The 25,358-nt window shown below is 35.5% G+C and overlaps 2 protein-coding genes across 6 annotated transcripts in view; one reads left to right on the forward strand and one right to left on the reverse strand.

The window, feature by feature from the left end:
* Positions 1 to 451: 451 nt before the first annotated feature.
* On the reverse strand, positions 452 to 22,915 carry LOC127956389 (vezatin). 3 transcript variants are annotated; one of them, XM_052554241.1, is made up of 12 exons: positions 22,754 to 22,915; positions 18,792 to 18,929; positions 15,226 to 15,315; positions 13,962 to 14,146; positions 13,405 to 13,686; positions 10,574 to 10,713; positions 10,331 to 10,476; positions 9,408 to 9,736; positions 6,322 to 6,515; positions 4,301 to 4,398; positions 3,417 to 3,621; positions 452 to 2,442 (listed from the first exon to the last, which is right to left on the reverse strand). In XM_052554241.1, exons 1-12 carry the CDS (start codon positions 22,787 to 22,789, stop codon positions 1,928 to 1,930), a joined length of 2,358 nt encoding a protein of 785 aa, XP_052410201.1. In that variant the 5' UTR covers positions 22,790 to 22,915; the 3' UTR covers positions 452 to 1,927. The 3 variants fall into 3 exon arrangements, with proteins under 3 accessions (XP_052410201.1, XP_052410199.1, XP_052410200.1); XM_052554239.1 differs by having other exon boundaries at positions 10,574 to 10,725; XM_052554240.1 differs by lacking the exon at positions 22,754 to 22,915 and adding an exon at positions 20,908 to 21,072.
* A 959-nt stretch (positions 22,916 to 23,874) lies between these two features.
* Positions 23,875 to 25,358, forward strand: part of LOC127956474 (FYVE, RhoGEF and PH domain-containing protein 6) — a 31,979-nt gene continuing 30,495 nt past the window's right edge. The window contains exon 1 of one of the 3 annotated variants that reach the window (XM_052554402.1): positions 23,875 to 24,137. In XM_052554402.1, coding sequence (XP_052410362.1) covers positions 24,128 to 24,137 — 10 coding nt within the window. In that variant the 5' untranslated portion in view covers positions 23,875 to 24,127. The other 2 variants (XM_052554404.1, XM_052554403.1) reach the window with 2 other exon arrangements.

The raw sequence follows: 25,358 nt of genomic DNA on the forward strand, positions 1-25,358 counted from the left end.
AAGTTTGACAGTGCAGGTTTATTTTTAAATATCCAAAGTGTATATTCTAAAGTTTCTATATAGTTACGTACGAGATTTAGTCATAATATCTATAGACACTAATTAGTTGGTACACCATGTTCTTTAATAAAAAGTATTAATAATAATAGTAGATTAGGTTGTGCACGTATAAATAAAACAAAAATAAATTTAAGTACCATTCTGAATGCACTGATATATTATATAATAAAAATAATACATATACTTTACATTATAAATTATGCTTTATATTATCTAAATGTATAAATGTGTTATATATTTATAATTATAAAAATAGAATTATTATTTTGTCCAGTAGATGTCAGAATCTTTCCTCTGATGGCATGGTTTTCTTGTCTTGCAAGTGTGCTCAGAGTCAGAAGTCTATTTTTTAATGTTAAAGGCATTGATTCATCTCACAATGACAAACACATATATGTACATGTACTTTATTTCACAAAAGAAATGCAGGATTGCCACTTTTGGACGGAGGAAAAACTTTAGCCTTTAGAAAAGGCAAAACTGGTGTTGAGTGAGGACAAACACATAGAGATGGTCTCTGTCATGGCCAAGACGATTGTTTGAGAGTCATGCATATGCATGGAGGGAAATTAGTTCAGGTTAAACAAAGACATCATACAATTCACGCACATAGTTATATCTACGATTTCGCTCTCTGGTTGAATCAACATTGTCATTAACAATCTAAGTCTCATTATAAGATTTGAGTGTAGTTGTAAAGTGCAACAGTTCTTACAAGGGAACATTGTTTAAGGCAAGTTAAACCGTAACTTTGTACCTTTTCCACCGTGTTTAAAGTTAAAAAAGGGGTTAAGTTTCAAGAACTAGGGTTCTGTGTGAAAGGCTGAAACTGGCAATAAGTCGATTTTTAAAGTTTTGTTATTACTTTGAAGCAATAACCCTGTGATGGTCACAGTGGTGAAACTCCAGCTTCGTCTGAACAGAAACTGTCAAAGGCTGATACAGGAATGAAATCAGGTCAGCTATTTATTTCCCTAAAGAACGACCTCGCAAAAACTAACTTATGAAATGGAGGCTTCTCTGCAGAGATGCTGTCTTTTTTAGGTCAACATACCAGTTGCAGTGTGGTTGTTAACTTTGCCTTTTGTTAAAATTAATTAGGTGAATAGCATGTGTGTGTCATACTGCAGCCCAAAATTGAAATGAAAATCTTAATAGAGAAAGGGAAGCCTAATTTTGTACAAATTAAGATTTTGTGCACTGTTTACTTGACATTATATATATATATATATATATATATATATATATATATATATATATATATATATATATATATATATTAAAGCCACAAAAATGCACAATATTTCTTGCATTACGCTAAGGCCAACTTTATTTGTTTTGTATTGCAGTAAAAAGAATGTGCTTTAATTTGGAAAAAAAAAGTGTTTACTTAAAATAATGTAGCAATAAACAAAACAAAAAAACAGCAATACTAAAATAGACTTCTTTTTCCTCTAATTTAATTGAATTGGGGTCAAATTTGACTCTGACATGTTCTTGTTGGGCTTTATGGGATATATCCAATTAAACTGACTTTTAAGAGCTCGTTTTGGTTACTCTGTGTAGGACCTCCATTACAGTGAATGACACTGGGATATGGCCAAGGACATGTAGTTTTGCGTTAATGTTTAGGTTTTGGTCTGTTATTTTTGTGTACTAGCACGTTCTAGTCTGTACCTGAGGCCTGTCATGAGGGAGAGTGGACGTGGGATGTCACATGAAACATAAATCCCCCAAACACACACACTTTAAAACAGAGACCAAAAACAGATTCACACACACACCAGCTACATCCAATGATGTCTGTGACCTGAAATCAAGCTTCATAAATACAACCAAAAGGATGAGAATAAATATCTTTGAGGTTTCAGTCCTCGTCAGTTTCTCTCTTCTGCGGTGATGTCACTTCCTCTTCCTCCTCCGAGTCCTCATAGGTGCATTCCTGCATGTGTGTGAACGTATGCGAGCGCGCTGCTACCTGGGCAGCAAGGGCAGAGCTGAAACTGATCGCTTCTGAGCCATGCAGTTCTGTCAATCGGTCGATCACAGAGAGGGTGGGCACTCTGGGTGTGAGCGGGTGTGTCCCATCATGCCCCTCTTCTATAAGCCCATCTGACTGGAAGAGCTGCGTTTCCTCCGCAGTCTCATCTCTGGTATCTTTAGCTGCCCCAGTTACGTCAGAGTCTCCACAGCAAAACTCAGTCACAGAATCTCTCTCTCCTTCCGCCTCACTCAGGATCTCTGTCTGCGGTTCACATTCATTCTCCTCTCCTGGTTGGGAGACATGGTTTTCCGTGGTAGGCACGGACTCTGCTGAAATATGCGGTTCTAAAGAGTTTGTGTCCGTTTCTGATGTGTCCTTAGCAAATGGAGCCAGGGCGGCTAGAAGGACAAAAAAGACAAGTAGTTTAAGCTAAAAGTAGATTGAAAGTGGCATTTGAAAAGGTTACATTACAGATGGTCAATGATAAAGAAAGTTTGAATCAAAGCAAGCTAAAAACAAGCAAAAACTAGACTAACGCAAGTTTATTCTAAATATTACTTATCAAGCTAAATTTGTATGTTTTCATTGTTCTGATAATTGAAAGAAAAAAAAAAAAAAAAAAAAAACAAAAGCACAAAAAAACAACAACAAAACCACAAAGCCAAACAAAACAAAAAACACACATAAATGATGAGAAACAACAACAACAAAATATTTAAAATTTTGCCTGAAAAAAGTACTAAAGTTACTTAAACTGAATAAAAAAATAACAGACTAAACTAGATTTGAAAACCAGTTAAACAAATCAGTTCGGACAATTCATTTAAATAAACAAATAAAAAAAGCTAATAAAAAGGACAAAAGTACATTAAATTACTAAAACTTAAAAAAATTAGTTTATTAAAATATTAACTAATATAAAAAAACTCATTCAAAATAATACCAAACACTATAACAGTATATAAATAATGCTAATATAACACAGTTAAAAAAATTTAGTAGTATACATTTTTCTCATAAAAAAAAAAAGTTGTTAAAAACGGTTTGTTTGTTTATTTGTTTGTTGTTTTACCAGTTTATTAAAATGAACTGTCTGGACTGATTCGCTTGGTCTACTTGGCATTATTGTCCAAAAAAAATATATATATATACTGTACACATCTTAAATATTTACATTTAGTCTTTAGCTGACGCTTTTATCCAAAGCTATTTAAAAAAAAGACTAAATATTTAATTATATCATAGTACATTTTTTATTCCCCGCTGAAATAAGACTGTTGTAAGAACTGAAACAGAACCAGCCGACTCAAACTCAAAACAAGTGCTTCTGGGAAAGAAAAATCCTCCGATGTTGTGTTTGTGCATGTAGTACCCTGATCACTGAACAGTAGAAGCTTGCGCTTGTCTCGCTCTCCATCTGACGTCCGTATGCCCAGGACAGACTTCAGCTCGAGTAAAACACGTCTGGACTCCTCACGTTCCCGCCGCTGGCGCTCCTGTTCCCATGGCGACAGCATGTCCGTGACCCCCCTCCACTCCGTCTCAGAGTCTGAGTCCGAGACGTACGCCTCCAGCTCCTGGCCAAGAAAAGCATCTTTGTCAATCCCAGCTAAGCTAACCACCACAAAATTGTTAATGGTTTATGAATCTCTCTGCATTTTTGCTAACAACAACACTGAAGTCTTAGCAGTTTGTTTTGCTTTGTTCCACAATTTACATCTGCTGCTGGGAAATCCTTTGTGAGATATAAAGAGGGGAAAAAAGCATTTACTTATGAACAATAAACAAGTGAACTAGATCTGGACAAAAATATAAGTGGTGCTTGTCCGTTATGCCGAAATGTAATACTTGATTGGGTCACTGATAAACCATAACTGAATTATAAATAATGAAGTAAATCTTGTTTAAAATGTATGTGCAGCAAAAATAAATATATTTTCAATTCTTCTTAAATTTATGCTTGTGTTTATTTCTTCATTTATACTCTTATCGTTTTTAAACACATATTTAAATGTATTTTAGAAAGTTTTTAATTAAGTTTTTTTTTAAAGACGTTCTTTTTTTTCTTAACTGATAAATTCATATGCTTTTTGGGAGTTGCATCGCCTGAACTAATGTTGCCTTATAAAAAACTCAAATTATTTCATTTTTTTAAGGCATGAAGCATGAACATTTTAATGTTGAAGCTTGCCTTAAACACTACTACTAATACAGATGCTGATATTTCTCCCATGCTTAAGTACACAGACGCAGTACCTGCTCCTCTGGGACGGGGTCTCTGTCCTGTATGTGTGTGAAGGGGGCAGGAGGAGGGGGATCTGGGACAGCTGTTTCCTCTGGCTGATCTGAACTCTCTGAGGAACACACACAAATACACAGCATCCTCTTAATGTGTGTCTTTTTCCAGCAAATGACACAGGACAAATTCAGTTTCTATGTGAATCATATGTTGTGGTATTATTATTCATTGTGATATTACGGCCAAAAACTGACATGGATTATAAATCTGTTGATCCATTACTGGGTCTTGTGCTGAGTAATGAAGTTATTCTGTTGGGTTGGTGTTGGCGCAGTGGATAAGACACATGCCTTTGGTGTGAGAGACCCGGGTTCGTCTCCACTGTGAGACACCAATGTGTCCCTGAGAAAGACACTTAACCCCTAGTTGCTCCAGAGGCGTGGGACCTCTGACATATATAGCAATTGTAAGTCGCTTTGGATAAAAGTGTCAGCTAAATGAATAAATGTAAATGTAAAACCAGCTGCTGTTGTTTGGCACCCACATGCAGATGTTCAAAAGTACATCAAACAACTGCACAGCTGAACTTTGACCTTCCTCCATCAAAAGCACCAGTCTCAGGAGGGTTATATGTATGTTTTTATTTTCTTGTACATTGTGGCCTGTTCTGTAAAGGACGTCACACACCCTATCTCTCTCTCCCTGTCCTTTTTTACCCTCCTACTTCCCCAGAGCTCCCTAAAATAACCCAAGGGAGGAAAATAAGTTGAATAAGGAACTCTAAAAATATCCCAAGACACACTCTGTTACCAGAGAAACACACAAAGGCTTATGCACCTCTTATACGGTGAGTACGTCATTTCAAGAGCTCACAAACACTTATGGTCATACTTCCAAGTGGCAAAGCTCTCTGCAATAATTGATTTTGATTGGTCAATTGGTTTCTGCAGTGAAATGGTTTTCTATAATAACTGCACTATTACTGGCTGTCTGTACAAACTCACTTACATTATCCTGTCTATTGTCCTACTTTTTTTCTTTACCGATTTATGGTAGCAGGATTTGTGACACTGTCAAGAATACTTCAACTACAATAAAATAAAATATTCAGCTTTTTATAAAACTTTTAAATTAACCACACTACTAATTATAATGATTAAGACTCATATGCTAATCAAGGCTGCATTTATTTGATCAAAATCACAGTAAAACCGTAATATTATGAAATATTGTAACAACTAGAATAACAAACAAAAAAACATTTATGTAATTTATTCCTGTGATGATTCAGAAATCATTATAATGTTGTGATTTGCTGCTAAACTATTAATACCCATTCTTATTATGATCAATTATCAAGATCCTTGATGAATAGAAACTCAAAAGAACAGCATTCATTTTAAATAAAAATCTTTAGTCTTAACTATCACTTTTGATCAATTTAATGGGTCCTTGCTTTATAAAAGTATTAAAGGTACAGTTAAACAAAAACATAGAAAGAAGATGCTTTGAATATATATATATATATATATATATATATATATATATATATATATATATACACACACACACACATTTTTACTTTGATTTACTTATCTACTGCAAAATATCTTCTTTTATGTTCAACATAAGAAAGAAAGACATACAGGTTTGGAACGACATGATAGTGAGTAAATTACTTTTTTGGGTGAACGATCTATTTAATTTATTATTAGTATCAATCGTTTCTCAAAAAAAGCATACAGATTTGGAATATAATTTTAGTGAGTACATAATGACATTTTTGGATGAACTACTCCTGTAAGAGGGACGTTTAGCCTGACTGTACCCCAGTAATGAATTTTTTCATTTTAAGTTTAAAATGTCTCAATTTTAATTTAGGTGCCATTTCTTAGGACTATACTTCATTATAACTAAACTAATTTAGAAAAAGACACCCTAAAACACAATAAAAATCAGATTAGCACATGAATGAAACAGTCATTCATTCAGATTCCAAAGCAGTGTGAAGTGATTGGTTGAGAGGATGACCTCTGACCTGGGCAGCTGGAGACTCGGCGTAGCATGCGGTCGACCTGCGCGAGTGTGTCGTCCCAGCAGCAGGTGCTGGCCTGCATGTGAGGCTGCAGCAGCTGCAGACGCTCCTTCAGCTCCTGATAGCCAGCACACGTCATCTCCTCTGTCTCCTTAGCAACCATTAACTTCTCCAGATCATCCTCAAGTATTATGACCCTATGAGAAGACAAATAAAACAAAACTAAACTAGGTGCATCAGCTTATTCTACAGGAAAATAACCAGGGTGTTATACTGGCATAGTTTGTGAACTGTAGTTATATTATATATATATATATATATATATATATATATATATATATATATATATATATATATATATATATTTACACAACTGACATTTAGTCTGATCTTTTTTTTTTACTTTTAATTATTATTATTACTATAATTATTATTTAGAAATGTATTAATTTAAGCACTTTCTGGTCATTTAAAGGGTTAGTTCACCCCAAAATGAACATTCTGTCATTAATTGCTCACTATCATGTCGTTCCAAACCCTTAAAGGTTCCCTTCTTCGTGATCCCATGTTTCAAACTTTAGTTAGTGTGCAATGTTGTTGTTAGAGTATAAATAATATCTGTAAAATTTTAAAGCTCAAAGTTTAATGCCAAGCGAGATATTTTATTTAACAGATTTTGCCTACAAAAAAACGACCCATTTGGACTACATCCCCCTAGTTCCTGCAGTAATGACGTCACTAAAACAGTTTTTCGATTAACCTCCGCCCACATGAATTCACAAAAAGGGGGGAATTCACCAATCATCTTTGTTTGGGCTTCCCAGGGATGCTGTACTTGGAGCTTAATGGTTACAATTTATGTTTAACTCAATTGCCGAAAATTAAAATCCACATGCAAACCTATGTGCAGCACATTTTGCTAAGGACAGATTCCTCAATCTCAATCAGTTTAATGCCGGATTCACACAAAGATTATTATTGAAAGATGGAGCAGTTCCCTCTTTGTCTGGAGAAGGCATTGTTTATGGACCACAACTGGTAACTGTATTTTATTATTTAAGTTGGTGCGTTTAACAGTTTCCGTAACTTATTACACAAAGGGCAATGCTGTTTAGCTTTGTTAACTAGATGTTAGGGCTGTGCAAAAAAAAAAAAACGAATGCGATTTTCATGCGCATCTCGTCAGTAAAGGCATTCTGTGATTAGAAGTACATCTCCAGCACGTGTGTTCTAGTCCAATCGCATTTCCAGGAGGGCAGCCTGCGCTCAGCTGCTGTCGAATCACAACACAGGAACCGCTGGCACAATCAGAACTTGTTACGTATTTCTGAAGGAGGGACTTTATAGAACAAGGAAGACATCAGCCCGTTTTTATGACAGTGAAAACAGCGGTATACAGATAAATACTTTTTTTTTTTACACGCGAAAAATGAACACAGTTTAAATTGCACACTGTAAACACAAAGCTTCAAAAAAGCGTGAAAAATGGGACCTTTTAGACATTTGTTAGAATAGATTTATACATCATCTGAAAGCTGAATAAATACATTTTTCATTGATGTATGGTTTATTAGGATCGGACAATATTATGGCCTATTTAAAAACTATTTAGAAAAACCTGGAAATCTGAGGGTGCAAGGAAATCAAAATACTGAGAAATTTGCCTTTGAATTTGTGCTAATTAATTCTTGGCAATGCATATTACTAATCAAAAATCAAGTTTTGATTTATTTACAGTAGGAAATTTACAAAATATATCCATGAAACATGATCTTTACTTAATATCCTAATGATTTTTGGCATAAAAAAAAATCTATAACTTTGACCCATGTTTTTTTGGCTATTGTTACAAATATACCCCAGCGATTTAGGACTGGTTCGTGTCTCCAATAAGCATTAATCCACAAAAAACGTTTTTAATGTGGCTGACACTCCCTCCGAGTTCAAACAAACCAATATCCTGGAGTAATTCATTTACTCAAACAGTACACTGACTGAACTGCTGTGAAGAGAGAACTGAAGATGAACACCAAGCAGAGCCAGATAACGAACAAAAGATTGACTCGTTCTCGAGTCAAGAACCGGTTGCATCGGTTTTCGGATCACCAGTAGTGATGGGAAGTTTGGTTCTTTCCCGCGAACCAGTTCTTCCGGATAGTTCGATTCAATAAACCGGTTGAAGAAAACGGTTCACCGGTTCTTTTGTGCTCGACGTAATGACGTCATTGGCGATGATTGCTCTTGATTCAAGCCTTTGGTTTACCCGCGCTCATAACATTAGCACAGAATCAGTTCAGAATCAATCACCAAAAGAATCAGTTCAGTTCAGTGTGTCGGTCTGCTTCACGCTGAATCACACATGCGCAGTATCATCAGCTCCTCGGTTCACGAATCGGACGCTTCTGACAGAAACGGTTCTTGACTCGAGAACGAGTCAACCGTTCGTTCATTATCTGGCTCGGCTCTGTGTTCATCTTCAGTTCTCTCTTCACAGCAGTTCAGTCAGTGTACTGTTTGAGTACATGAATTGGTATTGGTTTGTTTGAACTCAGAGGGAGTGTCAGTCACATTAAAAAAGTTAACAGCTTAAGTCATTTGTGGATTAATGCGTATTAGAGATGCGAACCGTTTTAAACGATTCAGTTCGATTTGGTGAACTGGTTCAAGAAGATCTGTGTTTTGAACTCTCTCTCACAACAGACACGGAAGAGAAGACAATGCTGAATAAAGTCATAGTTTTTGTTCTTTTTGGACCAAAATGTATTTTGCTTCAACAAATTCTAACTGACCCTCTGATGTCACATGGACTACTCTGATGATGTTTTAATACCTTTCTGGACATGGACAGTATACCATTCACACAGCTTCAATGGAGGGACTGAGAGCTCTCGGACTAAATCTAAAATGTCTTAAACTGTGTCCCAAAGATGAACGGAGGTCTTGCGGGTCTGGAACGACATGAGGGTGAATTATTAATGACATAATTTTCATTTTTGGGTGAACTAACCCTTTAAAACAACACAAAGCTGTAAAAAAAAAAAAGGAAATAAATAAAATAAAAATAAGAACAAACCCTAAGAAGTACATACTCATTTAAGAGTGTTTTCAGGTGAAGTTGTAAACTGCGGACAGACGTGTGCAGAGCATTGAGCTCTCTACACTTCTGCTGAGCGCGTCCATTTCTTTCTGAGGGCAGCGACTGGTGCTGTGTTTCAAAGTAACGATGGAAATCAAAGCTGCGCTGAAGGTCTCTGAGGCAAGTGGCCAGCGTGCGATGGAGAGAGTCAGTTATCAACGGGACGCTGCTGTACGTGAGGGGGCTCGGCTTGGAGTCTAGCTCCTCCCTCCCTGGAGACAATAACAGAGCTAACCGCCGGAAAAACTCTGAGCTCTGCCCGACCCACAACTGGAACAACATCTGCAAAAACAACCAAAGGTTATGGAAGAAAATAATGTGCATTTCTGTAAATAATAGGACTGGGCAAAATCCAAGTAGATAAGTAAATCATAGTAAAAATGTATATTACATTGATTTACTTATCTACTTGATGACAATTGTTGTTTGGCATATAACAGTGATGGCAAACGATTAATCGCATCCAAAATAAGTTTGTGTTTACATAATATGTATGTGAACTGTGTATATTAAATTATGTATATATAAATATTTTGAAAATATTTACATGTATATACATTTATATTCTTATATTTTATATTATATATAAATAATATATATATATATATATATATAAATGTATCTGAAATATATAAATGCAGTATACACACACACATACATACATATATATTTATTTATTTATTGTTATAATGTGAACAAAGGAAGAAGTGCCTTGGGGAGAATAAAAATGCCTTCACAAAAAATAGTTAAATATCATGATTTATTTACAGATACACATAATCATCTTCATCATACCTAAATACTGTCAAAACAATATAAAATATGAAAAATTCAAAGAAATTCAGCTCCAGCACTCAACAGTGTGAGTTTCTGTACCTTGAGTGCAGGCAGACTGTAATCGTTGGTCAGTTCTTGTGCCTGATCGTCAGAAAGATGCTCCACCCCAAGACCGAGACCAAGCTCTCTGATTGGCACGGTAGACACGTAGTTGGTGACATTGTCAATCTCAGAGTTCAGCGGAAATGTAAAACACAGTCAAGGACTCGAACAAGTGAATTAAATGTTCAGAAATCATATTTTAAAAGCTGCTGATCACAATTTATGTTGTTTGATCAGGATATGACTTGAGCATGATGCATGTGGCGATGCGAGAGGCTCGGAATGCGCAACGAAGACTCTGATAGGCCGCCTTCCGTAGACCAATCAGCTGCTGGCTGCGAAGCAGCCCCGCCCTGTTAAAGGGACAGGCGCCACTCACCCTGTCGAGTAAACTTGACAAAGTGAAACGTGATCCAACTGTGCAGACGTCCGAGAACCATCAGGGCAGACACACATCACAAACAACACATATGTACACAAATAACACTATGCAACACACAGAACACAAAAGTAACACAAATAAATGACAAACTAGTTCAAAAGTTTGGGTAAGTAAGATTTTTTTAAATGTTTTTTGAAAGAATAATATTGTGAAATGTTATTATAATGTACAATAAAAAATTATATTTGAAAATATAACTAAAAATGTAATTTTATTCCTGTGATTGGAGAAGCTAAAGTTTCAGCATTATTACAGCATTGATTTGAAATATATTTTTTTTATAACCGTGTAAAAATCTTTACTACCACTTTTTATCAATTTAATGCATGCCTGTTAGACAGAAGACAGAATTTCTTGAAAATAATAAATATCACTTAACCTAAACATTTGAACCACAATTTAACTAATAATAATTACACTTAATATATCTAGTGAAAGACAAATTACACTCAAAATGCACAACGCATAACTAAATTAATAATTCTATAACTTAACGTACACAAATACACATAACAGGTATTCATTTATATAGAGGACATGAGCCCATGCCAGTAATTTGCATGCATTATACTAATTTCTTAAATTTTTTACTTATATTTCTAAAAAACAAAAAATGTAGTAAATGTTTATAAAGCATGCCAAGATAGTAGTCCTGCAGTTTAACATCTCAAAATGACTAATTCTAAATATTGAAAAATAGAAGTTCAAGCTCATATTTCCACTCAAAATGAGAAACATTCAAAACTGTGAGCCGCTTCTCCAAATCACCAGAAATAACACATTTAGAAGAAAAAAAGGCACCAATTAAGTCAAATAATCCAGATATCATTCCAAATATGAATAGAGTTAACGCATTTAAAGATGAAGTGTGTAATATTTTATTAAAATACTTATCCTATCTCAGACTCCTATGTCCAGATTCTAAAATAGACTAAAACTGTGCAATCATCAGGTGATGTTAACAAGCATTTTGCTCAGCTGGTTTGAGCGACTATAAACAGGAGAGTTTAGGAAACCTGTTTGAAAACAGTTACTCAGTTTCACAGAAAGAACACACTTCAGCTTTAAACAACTGCAAAACTGTCTAGTACAAAACGGATGAAGAAATAATCACAGATTTTCATGCAGAAAACATGCTACAACTAGTCAAATTTCATAAATGTAGTTTATTTCCACCACAAAAAAAAAAAATATATATATATTAAAAAGGTAATTACTTAACTTTTTCTCTCACAATTCTGACAACATATCAAAATTTTTCTCTCACATTTTGACTTTTTCCCCTCATAGTTCCAAGTTTCATAATTGAAAGTTTATACCTCCCAATTAAAAAAAATTATCCGAATTCTGAGTTTATATCACACAATTTCAATTTTTTTTCTGAGAATGTAAGTTTTTTATCTCACAACCAGTTTTACATTACACAATTCTGACTTTCTCATAATCATGAGTATACATATAGTTGCTGTAAAATCACAATTCTGAGACAAAAATTCAGAACAATGAGTTTACATGTAGAATACAGTTCAGATGTCTAAAAATTCTATAAAATCTGAATTCAGAGAAAAAATTAAAATTGTGAGAATTGTGTAAACTCAGAAATCTGAGGAAAAAGTCTGAATTTTGGGATGTAAACTATAGCAACTACAAGTTTATAACTGACATAATTTTGAAGTTCTAAGAAAAAAAATGTTTTAAGGTATAAACTGACAGTTTAAAAAAGGTCAGAATGAGATATGTAAAGTTTCAATTATCTTTTCTGTATTTTATATATTTTTTAATTCTCTGTCGGAAATAAGCTTCCATACGTGACACCACACAAACAAACAAAATAAGATGCATAGGTGGACGAAGTAAACGATTACATTACTTGATTGAAAGTACAGATACTGCTGGTCAAATATTACTCCATTACAAGTCAAAGTTGTAAAGACAGATTTTTATTTAAGTACAGAAGTACTTGGTTTTTTCAAAGTACCAAAGTTTCTTCATTTTTTATGTCAATGCGTTTTAATTATTGTTGTATGCAATGCTTGCAATACATTATGCCTCTAAAAAAACTTTAAATAGCTGACATCTACTGAATACACTAACTACTGTAGCTTGTAGTATCTTAAAGAGCTTTTAGAATGAAACAAAGCAAGTGAGTTAACTGAAAGTGTAGCCATTTATCCACATGTAAATAGAGCAGAAATTTGTCTTTAGAATGTAGTGAAGTTGAAGTCATAAGTTTCCAGAAAACATTATACTCAAGTAAGTGTACTTCATTACTGTCCACCTCTGACAAGATTTGACTAACTACAGTGGTTGGGGTCTGTGTGTGTGTGTGTGTGTGTGTGTGTGTGTGTGTTTATGCGGTTCATGAGGGACACACATTTGTATAGTGACATGGGTATAACAGAGGTATAACAAGGTGAAGGTGGTTTATGGGGAATCTTCCTGTATGTTCCCTATGTTCCTGTAATTTAAAATGCTTTAAAAAACAAATGCAAAGATTACTGTGAGGAGTAGGTTAAGTGTAGTGCAATAGAAAATACAGTTTTTACAGTATAAAAACCGTTGTCCCTATGGAGAATCCCTATAAACCACCAATACCAACATGTGTGTGTGTGTGTGTGATGACACTTACAGGGTGAAACCTCGTGAGATGACTTCGGTCTCCTGTATGAGTCGCAGTGACTTGCGAGAGAGACTGGTCAGCGCTCGGCTGTTGTTCACCAAACCCTCAAGCTGGACGGCCAGAGACTGAACGCGCCGCTGTAGAACGGCCTTACGCCACAGAGACAGACCACGACACACACACGTAACACACACCAGGACACCGCACAGCCACAGAGCCCGCTCGTGGTCAGGGTACGAAAAACACACGCCGAGGAGGACAGCTAGCAGCCCGACCAAAACTGACACATCCCTGTAACACAGAAACACATCAGTAACTTATCAAGCTGACAGTGTTAAAGGGATAGTTCACCCCAAAATGAAAATTCTGGCATTTATTACTCATCCTCATGTCGTGCCAAACACGTAAGACCTGTTGCTGTCTATGGAGGGGCAGAAAGCTTTGAAGATGAACGAAGGTCTTAAGGGTTTGGAACGACATGAGGGAGAGTAATTAATGACAGAATAAAATTTTTGGGTGAAGTATCCCTTTAAGATGTTTTTGTTGGTATTGCCGTAGGTGTGTACCATATAGAGGGAGGCGAGAGGTAGCGTGGCGCTGGCACAGAAGTGCTGGCACTGGGGCAGACGGTATCAGTGGAGCCCAGAGAGAGCACGCTCGGATCCAAGAGCTCGATCAGCTCAACATCCTCCTGCAACAGCACGTCCTGAGATAACAAACAGCGCAGGGAATACTGGCGGAAGGCAGCATCCTGCGGGAAAACAAACACAGATGAATACACAGCAAATCAATCTAATTATCGGATCAGTACACAGCCCTGCAGCAGTAATGGGTTTCTGTACTGTAACGCACAACAAGATCTTGGTCTCTGGGTCTTAGTTTGATCAAATTGAGTTTGAAATAATTTGTTTAGATTAGTATCAGTTAGATTAAGCAAAGTCTATAAGGATGGGATAGGTTATTATGTAATGTGAAAAAAGACAAGTAAACAAAAAATAAATTATTATTTTTAACAAAAAGCACTTTACACAGAAATCAGCTTTAACTGAGAAATAAGTTTATTTGGCATTTAAATTTTAAGTTTTAATTATATTATATATTACAGCGCATTCAGGCTATCAATTTTTTATTCAATTTTAAATGTATATATATATATATATATAACTTAAATAGCATTTTTTAAATAGCAAGTCCTTGTCAGTTGTTTTATTTGACAATTCAGTAACTACTTGCCAAATATATTTACAATTATTTTCAATGAAATAGATGAATATGTTTAATATAAAAAATATTATTTTCTATGTTTAACTACAGTTATATTGTTTTTACTTAATTTTAAATACATTTTTCAAGTGCCTTTTCTTTTATTATTTTAATTTATTCATATTAGTATTCTGTACACATAAAAAAAGAAACATTTATTTCTGTTCAGCTGCAAATAGTTCATTTTTGAATGGTAAAAAAATAAAGGATTACCACCCCACCAAACAGTTTTGTTCACTAGCTGTCAATCTTAACACAAGATTTCAACTCAGTCAAACAGAGTCATTAATGTTAATGATTAACACTATACAGTGATTTTAAGTTGAAATTGTGTTTTGTGCATACAGTGACTGTTAACTATGTATTTTAGGTATGGGACCTGCAGAATTTGGGATAGTTTAATGGGTCAAACAGAGATCATTTTGATTGGCCAATGGGCTGAGTTTCTAAAACAGATCTGGCAACCCTGCACACCTCCAAACAACTATAGTCCCCTTAAATATTTATGTGATTATGCATATTTTCTACATGACTGAAACCCAGCTGTATGTTGAGCTTCACTCTCACCAGCTGCTGCTCCTGCCAGTGGGTGGCGCTGTCTCGACGCAGAGGATTCAGACTGTGCAGAACATCAACCAGCCTCCAAACACCACCCTTCTGCAAAAACACACAAACCAACGTAGTTAATGCTCTCACACATCAGAGCAAGTCAAGTAACTGAAGAATGAATAAGTGTTCATATGCAAATCAGGGAAGTCATATTTCAATGATCTAATGGTTGTCATGACACAGAAAAGACAATTTCTAAATTCTCTGTGTGGATGGGAGCGAAAGCAAACTCATCTTGCACTTTCTTTATAAATCCAATAAATAAATATGATGTCCTGCTTTGGTCGAAAAAGTACCTTCCACTAACTAGCAATATTATTTTAATTTTATCACTAAAAATAAAACCAATGCCATTCTTTATACTTATTTACAATTGTGTATTTACAAAAGTTTTTCTACAAGTCATAATTATGAAAAACAGTAAACAAGTTTCACCCAAATTTAATTTGTCTTTTAATTAATGAAATTTAAACATTTTATTTTTTGGTAAATAAAGGGGATTTGCTATTAAAATTAAAACATGGAAGAAATATTGTGTGATTTATTTATTTTTTAAAAATAAAGTTTTATAAAAAAACATTTCAACAGTAGTAGCAGTATCACATACATTCTACTAAATAATAGTAATATTTCTAGCACAATGCCTTTATGTAAAAATGAACTTTTATTTTGACGGGTTACCATGAATACCTTTAAATTGACACTGGTTTTACTCAGAAGAAACTGTGAAATGCCTGCTCTATGTCTAATGTCTCTAAATCTATGTGTCTGTCTATCCATCCATCCATCTATCTCTCTGCCTATCTCTCTATCTACCCATCTATCCATCCATCTACCCATCTATCTATCCATCTCTATATCTATCTATCTACCCATCTACATATATATATCTATTTCTCTATCTATCTGCCCATCTATCTATCTATCTATCTATCTATCTATCTATCTATCTATCTATCTATCTATCTATCTATCTATCTATCTATCTATCTATCTACCCATCTATATATCTCTCTCCATCTATCTGCCCATCTATCTATCTATCTACCTACCTATCTACCCATCTATCTAGCCATCTACCTATCTATCTATCTACCTACCTACCTATCTATCCATCCACCCATCTACCATCCATATATCTATCTATCTACCTATCCATCTACCTACCCATCTCTCTATCTATATATATATCTCTCTATCTGATATCTACCCACCTACCTATCTATCTATCTCTCTATCTGCCCATCTACCCATCCATCTATCTATCCACCCACCCACCCATCTATCTGCCCATCTACCCATCTATCTATATACCTACCTACCCATCTATATATCCATCTCTCTATCTATCTATCTACCCCTCTAGCCACCTACCTATCTATCTCTCTATCTGCCCATCTACCCATCTATCCATCCATCCATTCATCTATACACCCACCCACCCATCTATCTGCCCATCTACCCATCTATCTGCCCATCTACCCATTTATCTATCTACCTACCCATCTATATATCTATCTCTCTATCTATCTATCTGTCTATCTACCCATCTAGCCACCTATCTATCTATCTATCTATCTATCTATCTATCTATCTATCTATCTATCTATCTATCTATCCATCTATCTGCCCATCTACCATCTATCCATCCATCCATTCATCTATACACCCACCCACCCATCTATCTACCATCTATATATCTATCTGCCTATCTATCTATCAATCTATCAATCTATCTGACTGTACTGCCTTCAAAACATTCAAGCTTTAAACTACTTTCAATTTCATACCATTTCAGACTGAGAACTGTTAAAAAAAATATTAAAACAATTTACTTTTAAGTTTTTGTTCAGGCTTTCTCAAGCCAATTTTAAAGTTAACTTTGTCTGGACAAACCTTTCTCTAGTTTATCTCACTGATTTTAATAGGATCATCTAAATATAATGAAATAATTTCTATTTCTTTTGAACTTGCCATTTATCAAAAAATCCTGAGAAAAATGCATCATGGTTTCCACAAAAATATTAAGCACAACCATTGTAAACATGGATAATATTGTTCTTGAGCAGCAAACCAGGATATTAGAATGATTTCTGAAGGATCATGTGACACTGAAGACTGGAGTAATTTAGTAATAGTAATACTATTTTACGTTATTACTATTTTTACTGTATTTTTGATCCACTAAATGTAGCCTTGAAGAGTGTCTTTTATTTACAGCTTTACTAAAATTATCGAATGCTGGTATATTTATGTCCTCTTGAGTAACGGTCCACAGAACGATTATTGATTTTTGTCTGGGTCATGAACACACAAACCACATGTCTGTGGTCTTTACCATTTTAGCCTACATACTAAACATCCTCTGAAACGGAGAAAGATAAAGGAAATACAAAACATTTTAAGAAAAAAAACTTCAGATTTGATATCTTGAAATGTCAGAACAAATCCGAAAGAAAGTGACTATAGTTTTGGGGAAGTATAATGTGCATTCAGCCTCACACACTGAGGAGGTTCTGCCTGTTTTGTCTTCTTTTCTTTCTTCATGTCTTTAGTATTCCGTTGCTGTAGGACTCACATTCTAGATCCTTTGAGTGTGTCAGATAACTAAAGAACAGAAAAAGAAAGTGTGTGTGTGTGTGTGTGTGTGTGTGTGTGAGAGAGAGAGAGAGAGAGAGAGAGAGAGAAAGAGAGACATCGTAGACTGGGGAACACAAACAAGGACAGACTGAACTGTGTAAACTGAAGACAATAATGATGTTCAACGTGGAAACATTCCAAATAAATTCTAAAATAAAGTATAGACGTGCACACACACACAATTTTATTTGCTCTGCCAAAGGAATGAGCTCTATTTACACATTGAGTGGAATAACAGCACATTCCCAAAAGAGACTGGAAAATTCTAGTCATTCATCACTTCCTGTTTCTGAGGTGACTATGAAACCTGCGTTCAGTTTCACAAAAAAATAAAGCTTTCAATAAAAATGACCTATTTCTATTTGAATACATGAATGTAACTTATTCCTGTAATCAAACCTAAACGTTGTCACGTGATTCTTATGAAATCATTCTAATACTCTCATTTGCTGCTCAAACAACATTTATTATTATTATTATTATTATTACTGAAAACAGCTGAGCAGAGTTTTTCAGATTACTTTGATGAATAGAAAGTTCAGAAGAACAGCATTTATCTAAAATAAATCTTTTGTAACATTATAAATGTCTTTATCATACTTCTGATCAATTTAAAGCATCCTTGACTTAATAAAAGTATTCACTTCTAGATTTCTATTTCGCATTGGATTCTAATTTGACCTTTCAGTGTGTGTTTCAAAAGGTGCTGGTTACAAAACACTATTCAGATTAGCATTTAATCCACTTCTGTTCATTCAAGCAAAACAGCTCAAGTTTACAAAAATGTCTCGTTTTTCCAAGGATTAAGATCTTTCATTAAACACTGTAGAAATCTGTAGTTGCTGTACGGTTAGCGTATTGAAAAGGTAAGTGCCGACACTCACTCTGTGAGAAGGGAGGATATCCTGAGGAAACTGTGCCTCCTCTCCACCAGCGCTTGGCTCCTCCTCCTGAGAAACGGGAGAACATGCCTCAAAATCTGTGTGTCCTAGATCCTGCAAGTACTGGAACAGTGGAGAGTTCTGGAGGGACCACAGAGACACAACTCCAAATAAACATGGGTCAGTGACAACTGAGGGTGTCCAAGATGACAGAAAGAAAAAATGGCCTAAAATAAAAGTTTATGGAATGTATTTATAAAGGTTTAACCTGTTAAATGTCACCCCGTCCCATATACGGGACACCTACGTTGACTATACTATATTACAATCAAATTTAATCTAATCTTGACAAACTATATAACGTTGGAAAGGTCTAAGACTCCCAAATATATATTATACCAATATGTTTTGTTAAAAATTATGTAGGAAAAGTAATAGATCAATTTATGACAAGAGTGCACCCTCAGAAATCTACATTACAAAAGGAGCTTTTACCTTTGTTTAAAAAAAAGACTTCCTCGTTGCCTTTTTCTCTATCACATTTTAGAAATCATCAGAAGTTATATATCACTTGAAAACATAAAATCTCAAAATTCATCCTTCAAAACCCATTTTAAAATCAGACATTGCATTACCATGTAAATGGCACATCACAATTATGTTACAAAATGTTTTCAGTCATGAAATATAAAAATTAAGGTTTGTATCATGCACATTCAAGTCTATCTTCAAAAACGTGAGTGACAGTTATCAGGTTAATAAGTTATTACTTATTAAACCTTTATAAATATAAGATTCCATAAATGCGTTTTTATTTTAAGCCATTTCTCCCAAAGAATGTCAAGTGGTGCAACCAACAAGCAAAAAGTAATAACATTACATCCTGAATATGAAAATGTACACATTATAAACCATTATTCTCTCTCTTTTTTTTTTTTTTTTTTGGTAAATGAATATCAATGTTTTGTTGAGATTTTTCTATTCGACTGCCTGAACAAACCTTACCATGTCATAAAAAAGTACAATAAATTGACATTTTTAAAGTGCCCCATTATGGATTTCTGAAAGATACCTTTCATGTTTCAGTGAATGAAAACATCAAAACTGTTAAAATTTTAATCTAAAAGTGCATCATATTTATAAAGTAATTGTCTCTAAAAAGAAAGACATTGCATCATTGAAATTAGTCAACATGAATCATTTGCATATTGCCATCCACTTTTTTTCCATTGGTTTTTTCCATTGGTGTGAATGAAAACGCTAATTCATTCTTTGTCACTTTTGGAGCAGTAAAAATAGCGGTTTACCCGATAACTCTGTATATAAAGCAGCACTGCGCTCACAAACAAGGCTTTATATCAGGCATTATAGGCTCATGATGAAAGGAAAATGAGACCAAAAGGACCATTCACCGCAGATTAGCGTCACGCAAAGGAGGGGTTTGGAAAAATTAATCTTTGAGCTAATTGTTTGGGAGTTGTTGAGCAAGTCAGTAAAAATAAACGTGTATTATAAGACAACGAAACTGTTTTTTGACCTTGCATGCATGTCAAACTGTTGAATATGAAACCTTTCATTACCCATAATAGGGGCATTACTGACCCAACAAAATGTTTTCTATATTTTAGTTTTTTTTATCATGCCCCACCTAAATAAATAAATAATCGTAACTGCAAAACCTTTAAAACACTACTTTTTTTTTAATTTGTTACAAAAAAAAAAATCTAATGTGTAAAAATACTTAGGTGTAATTATTGCACTCTAATACAAGTTACCGAATAAAAAACTAATCTAAAAATCTGATTTCTGTTTGTCAAGTCATTGACCGAAATGCATTTTAACACGTTTCAGCATTGGTTTTCAATTCACATTTGCCATCCAATGCAGCAGCCATTCGTTTAATGGAGAAAGGAAAGAATAAGACACACACAGAAGAAATACAATTTGATGAACGAGTAATTGATAGTAATATGGAGAGGAAGAAGAGAAAAAGAGGGGTCATGATTCCACTATCTCTCTCAGGAAAGGGCTGTGCTGTGCTCTCTCTCTCTCTCTCTCTGAATAAAAAAAAAAAAAAAAACTACAAACAACATGCTTTCCTGCCTTTTTCCTCCCTTACCTCTCGCATGTCCCTCACTCTTGTCTTGGATCTTCTCAAACGCACCATTGCTCAACAGAGGAAGTAGATCCGACACTCTTAAAGCCCCCGATTCCCAAGCAGATATCCAGAATCACAGGCACATTCCCACTGCTCACCATTGCCACTGGATTTGAGTTGCTAAAGAGGTTTATAATTCTCATATTCTTATTTGGTCAAACCCTGTTGCCACCCGTGGCGACCTTTGGATCTCTTTGCTCTAAAGCTCATTTGCAGTGAGAGGAATCGGTTGGCGCGTGTTTATTGACGTGAGAGAGCAGCTAAACTGGCCTGCGGTGAAAGACCGGATTTTAGGTCACCAAATGAGAGTGAACTGAATCCAACTGTTATTGTTTTGAAGTCTGGATTGAACGTGGCCATGTAGAGCATTGTGAAAGTATGTCCGAAATCTAACCAGCACAACAACAAACGCCAACAACAACCGACCAAACACACATCAGGATTTCTTTCATTTCGGACCAATTCATTTTCTCACAAACAGAAGCTTTGTCTGGAACTTTTTTGCAGTTATTAAACTATATTTGATATGTGTGTGTAAAAACATATTTATAATTGTATTAAACATAGCTTTTTCTTAAAATCTTCCAAATTCTTCCAAGCTGCTAGGGTATTTATTTTTTATTTATTTAATTATTTCACTAATTAATAGATATATATTGGCTGAAATCAACTTTTAAATTGTTAATCCAGGAAAAACTAGGCTTACCCAATAAATATTCCGTATGACTGTTTGCTCTACAGTAAATTCTTACAATCACTGCCACAAACATATTGAATGAATAAAGATGTAATATAGCTTAATCTATATGTCAGCATGGTTTCCCTAGGGATGCACCATCAGTAGGATGTTGATATGTCTGTCCCAATCTTGATCTTTAAAGGCAGATCAAGACCACACATGCTTTAATACATAATGCTTTTAATTCAATTTATAGAAAGTGAAGTGACATTCAGCCAAGTATGGTTACCCATACTCAGAATTTGTGCTCTGCATTTAACCCATCCGAAATGCACACACACAGAGCATTGAACACACACACACACACTGTGAGCACACACCCGGAGCAGTGGGCAGCCATTTATGCTGCGGCGCCCGGGGAGCAGTTGGGGGTTCGATGCCTTGCTCAAGGGCACCTAAGTCGTGGTATTGAAGAGAATGGTATTAGAGAATAAAGTGAAACACACCACAGAGACAGACAGACAAAAGTGACTACAAACCTATTTAAGTGCCTTCCTAAACTGTATTTGGGTCATCTAGCATGTTTAATCATCATAGTATGGAAACCTAAGGAGCATTTTGGGGGCATTTTAATTAAAAAATTAGTGGGATGCCTTCCTAGACAACATTTTTGGGAGTCTTATTCTTAAAGCCTAGTTAGTAGGCAACCTAGACAGCATTTATTAATCTAAAACCTAACGAACTACCGATTTAGATCACATTTTATGTCATTAATGTCTCAAAACCTAGTGACCTGTCTACCTAGTGCTCGACGCGCCTATAAATGCTGTCTAGGTAGCCAGCTCACTATGTTTTGAAGCACAGTCGCTGTTCCTGTCCATACAAGATTTATGTTTCCTAACATTTTGTATTGTATGAAAAACCACGTTAAGATAGTTTCCGGCGCGGTATGTATTTGATTAAACCCAGAGTGACTAAGTCATTAGACCCAGCTCTAAGTCATTGTAGAGGTGCACAGGGAGGAGTGTTTTATGTGCTAAGTGCAGGCTGCTAACTGCACATCTATCACAGATATCCGAGCAGCTGTTTTGTGCCCGCGTAACGCAAACGTCTGGATCAAAAACTCACCTCGAAAACAATTTCTTCATCAAAATCCTCAGTCATAGCTCTCCGCCATATGTGTCCATCAGTTGCGCGTGCTGGGATGGTAGTCGATAAGAATTACAGGAGGGATCGCTACAGCTTCTGCTGAATGCGCAGAGACACGCCATGACTTGAACTACAATTCCCATGATTCATAGCGCTTCTTCTTCTGTTATTCGACGACGGTTCGCAGAACGTATCGACATCTACTGGGCTGTTTTCGACCTCCAAAAAGCCCTATATATATATATATATATATATATATATATATATATATATATATATATATATATATATATATATATATATATATATATATAAAACACTTTGCAAACATTTTGTAATATAACAATACAAACAATTTACAGATAAAATACTAAACTCACAGTGAATAAAAAAAATAAATAAATAAATAAATGGTCATCATCACACAGACATTAAACTGTTAACGGTAAGATTTGGTTACAGTGAATACAGTCGGGTGTGTTAAATATATAAACTTATAAACTAGAACACTATTTGCTTGTGCCCCAATGTGGAATAATGATTAATTTATTTCTGTTTCAACTTGTAACCATCTCATTTTTTTCTTGCTACAAACAGCATCTATTTTTTATTCACAAGCAGTTGACGGTGCGTTCTAGTGATGTTCGATTCGCACACGAAACGTTCATTTGAATCGGTTCATTTCAAAGAATCTGTCATAGAATCGCGCAAGACTGAACTCTGCCCCAAAACCATAATTTGAGAAGGGATATTATTAACTGTTAATGACATACTGTAAATAAAGGTGGAAACGTTGCTGAAAAATATATCAGATTTAATTGTTGTGGTTGTGCAACATGTATTCTTTGTTTGCAAGAAGATCTTTAAATTGAAATTATGGTGTGGGCAACATGGGAGTCCAAACAATGCTGTGTATTCGTATATCACGTCTTGAAGCAACCATTATGCAAGTGACACAATCAAACACATCCACTTTTTTTCTTCATGGCTGAAACGAATAACTGAATCTGTTTGTTGAAAAGATTCCTTAAAACGATCTGTTCAACGAACCGATTCACTGAAGCATCGTCCTTCCCAAGTACGCCTCTTGCGGCGGATCTAGGGAGTTTTTATTGAACTCTTTGACTGGACTTCGCCGTTCCAGCTTTACATAAAAAAGCGATGGCTAAAACCATGGCAAGCATGGGACACGTTCAGACTTATTAGAAATACAAAGATTTTTTGAATACATCGAGTTGTCTCTCCTTTCAGGACGTGCAATGGCTCCCTCCAGAAGAGAAGAGAAGAGCTGGATCTGAAGGAACTGTGCTGAATGCAGCTCATTCATGGAGTAGAGCGAGTCGTTTGGGGATCATGAGTACAGGTTAGTTTCCTGGATGAATAAACATCAGCTACTTCTGTTGAAAGGGCACTCCAGGCAGGGAAGTCGGAAACCTAGGGGTTTTATGGTTAGAATTTGCTATTTTCAACGGTTTCATTAAAATATTTCCAAGTGTTTCAACTTTATAGAAGTAACTTAGCAGCCTCAGTATTCCCATTCTGTGTTAGAGGCTAATATTGTGCTAACGGGACGAACTACTTAAAACAAGCACAACACATTCCTGGATGAAGAAGGTAAGTTAACTAAGGGACGATGTTGTGTTATTTTGTCATGTTTAAAAGCTGAACCCTGAAGGGATATTGCCTTTCCAGCCTTATCCAGGTTTCTATCCCCCAGGCGTATATAATTGAAACCGCACGGAATAACGTTACTTTGATTTGACTTAATTCTTTTGTTTCAACCTTTCTTTATCTGCTTTCCCCAGTCCCTTGGGTTTTTATACACACAAATAACCATTTTGGTTAAAGTTGACTTTTTCCTTTGTTCTCGTCAATCGATATGGACGCTGTTATGGAGGGTTTAACCGAGGAGGAAAACGTGGAAGAGTCCCGTGATTGTCTTTCCACTGCTGTGAGGAACTCTCTCTCTCGGAGGACATCCGCCTGATGATGACTCGGTCTCGCGTGCTGTCGGTGGAGAAGCGGGGACTCCGGGCGAGAGACGGTGCGTGAGCTCGGTTCCCGGATCCGGACTGAAGCACGAGCTCCGGGTCGACGGAGGAGGGCGCCTCCGGGATCAGTCTTGGATTAGGAAGACCACATTTCCTCAAGAGAGCATCAACAAATCCGACTTGTTGTTGTTTTTCCCGAGAGCGCTGCCTTAGTGAATTCAGCGAAATCAACACAAATGTTTTCTCCTTTTATCGTTAATTGTGGCATATGTAAAAGGAGAGGTCTGAGATCGAAATATCCCACTGTATGATGTGGTCTCATGCACAAAGTTTCTATGATAACTGTAGTTACCTTAAACTAACAGGATCTGCTTCAAACCATGTAAACATCTTTTTTTTTAAATAATATTTATAATATGTTTTTTATGGAAGTAACAGTAACAAGAATAGTAGTAACTGCATTTTGTAGGATGTATCCCATGCCTGTTATTAGTTCTGAACATAGCAACATTTCCAGTTTGTGTCTGTAACTCTGTAGTTCATATAGATTACATTTTATAAACTAAGATGGATATACAAAAATGTATGTTTAG

Source organism: Carassius gibelio, chromosome B4 (genome assembly GCF_023724105.1).
Source record: "Carassius gibelio isolate Cgi1373 ecotype wild population from Czech Republic chromosome B4, carGib1.2-hapl.c, whole genome shotgun sequence".
Lineage (NCBI taxonomy): Eukaryota > Metazoa > Chordata > Actinopteri > Cypriniformes > Cyprinidae > Carassius > Carassius gibelio.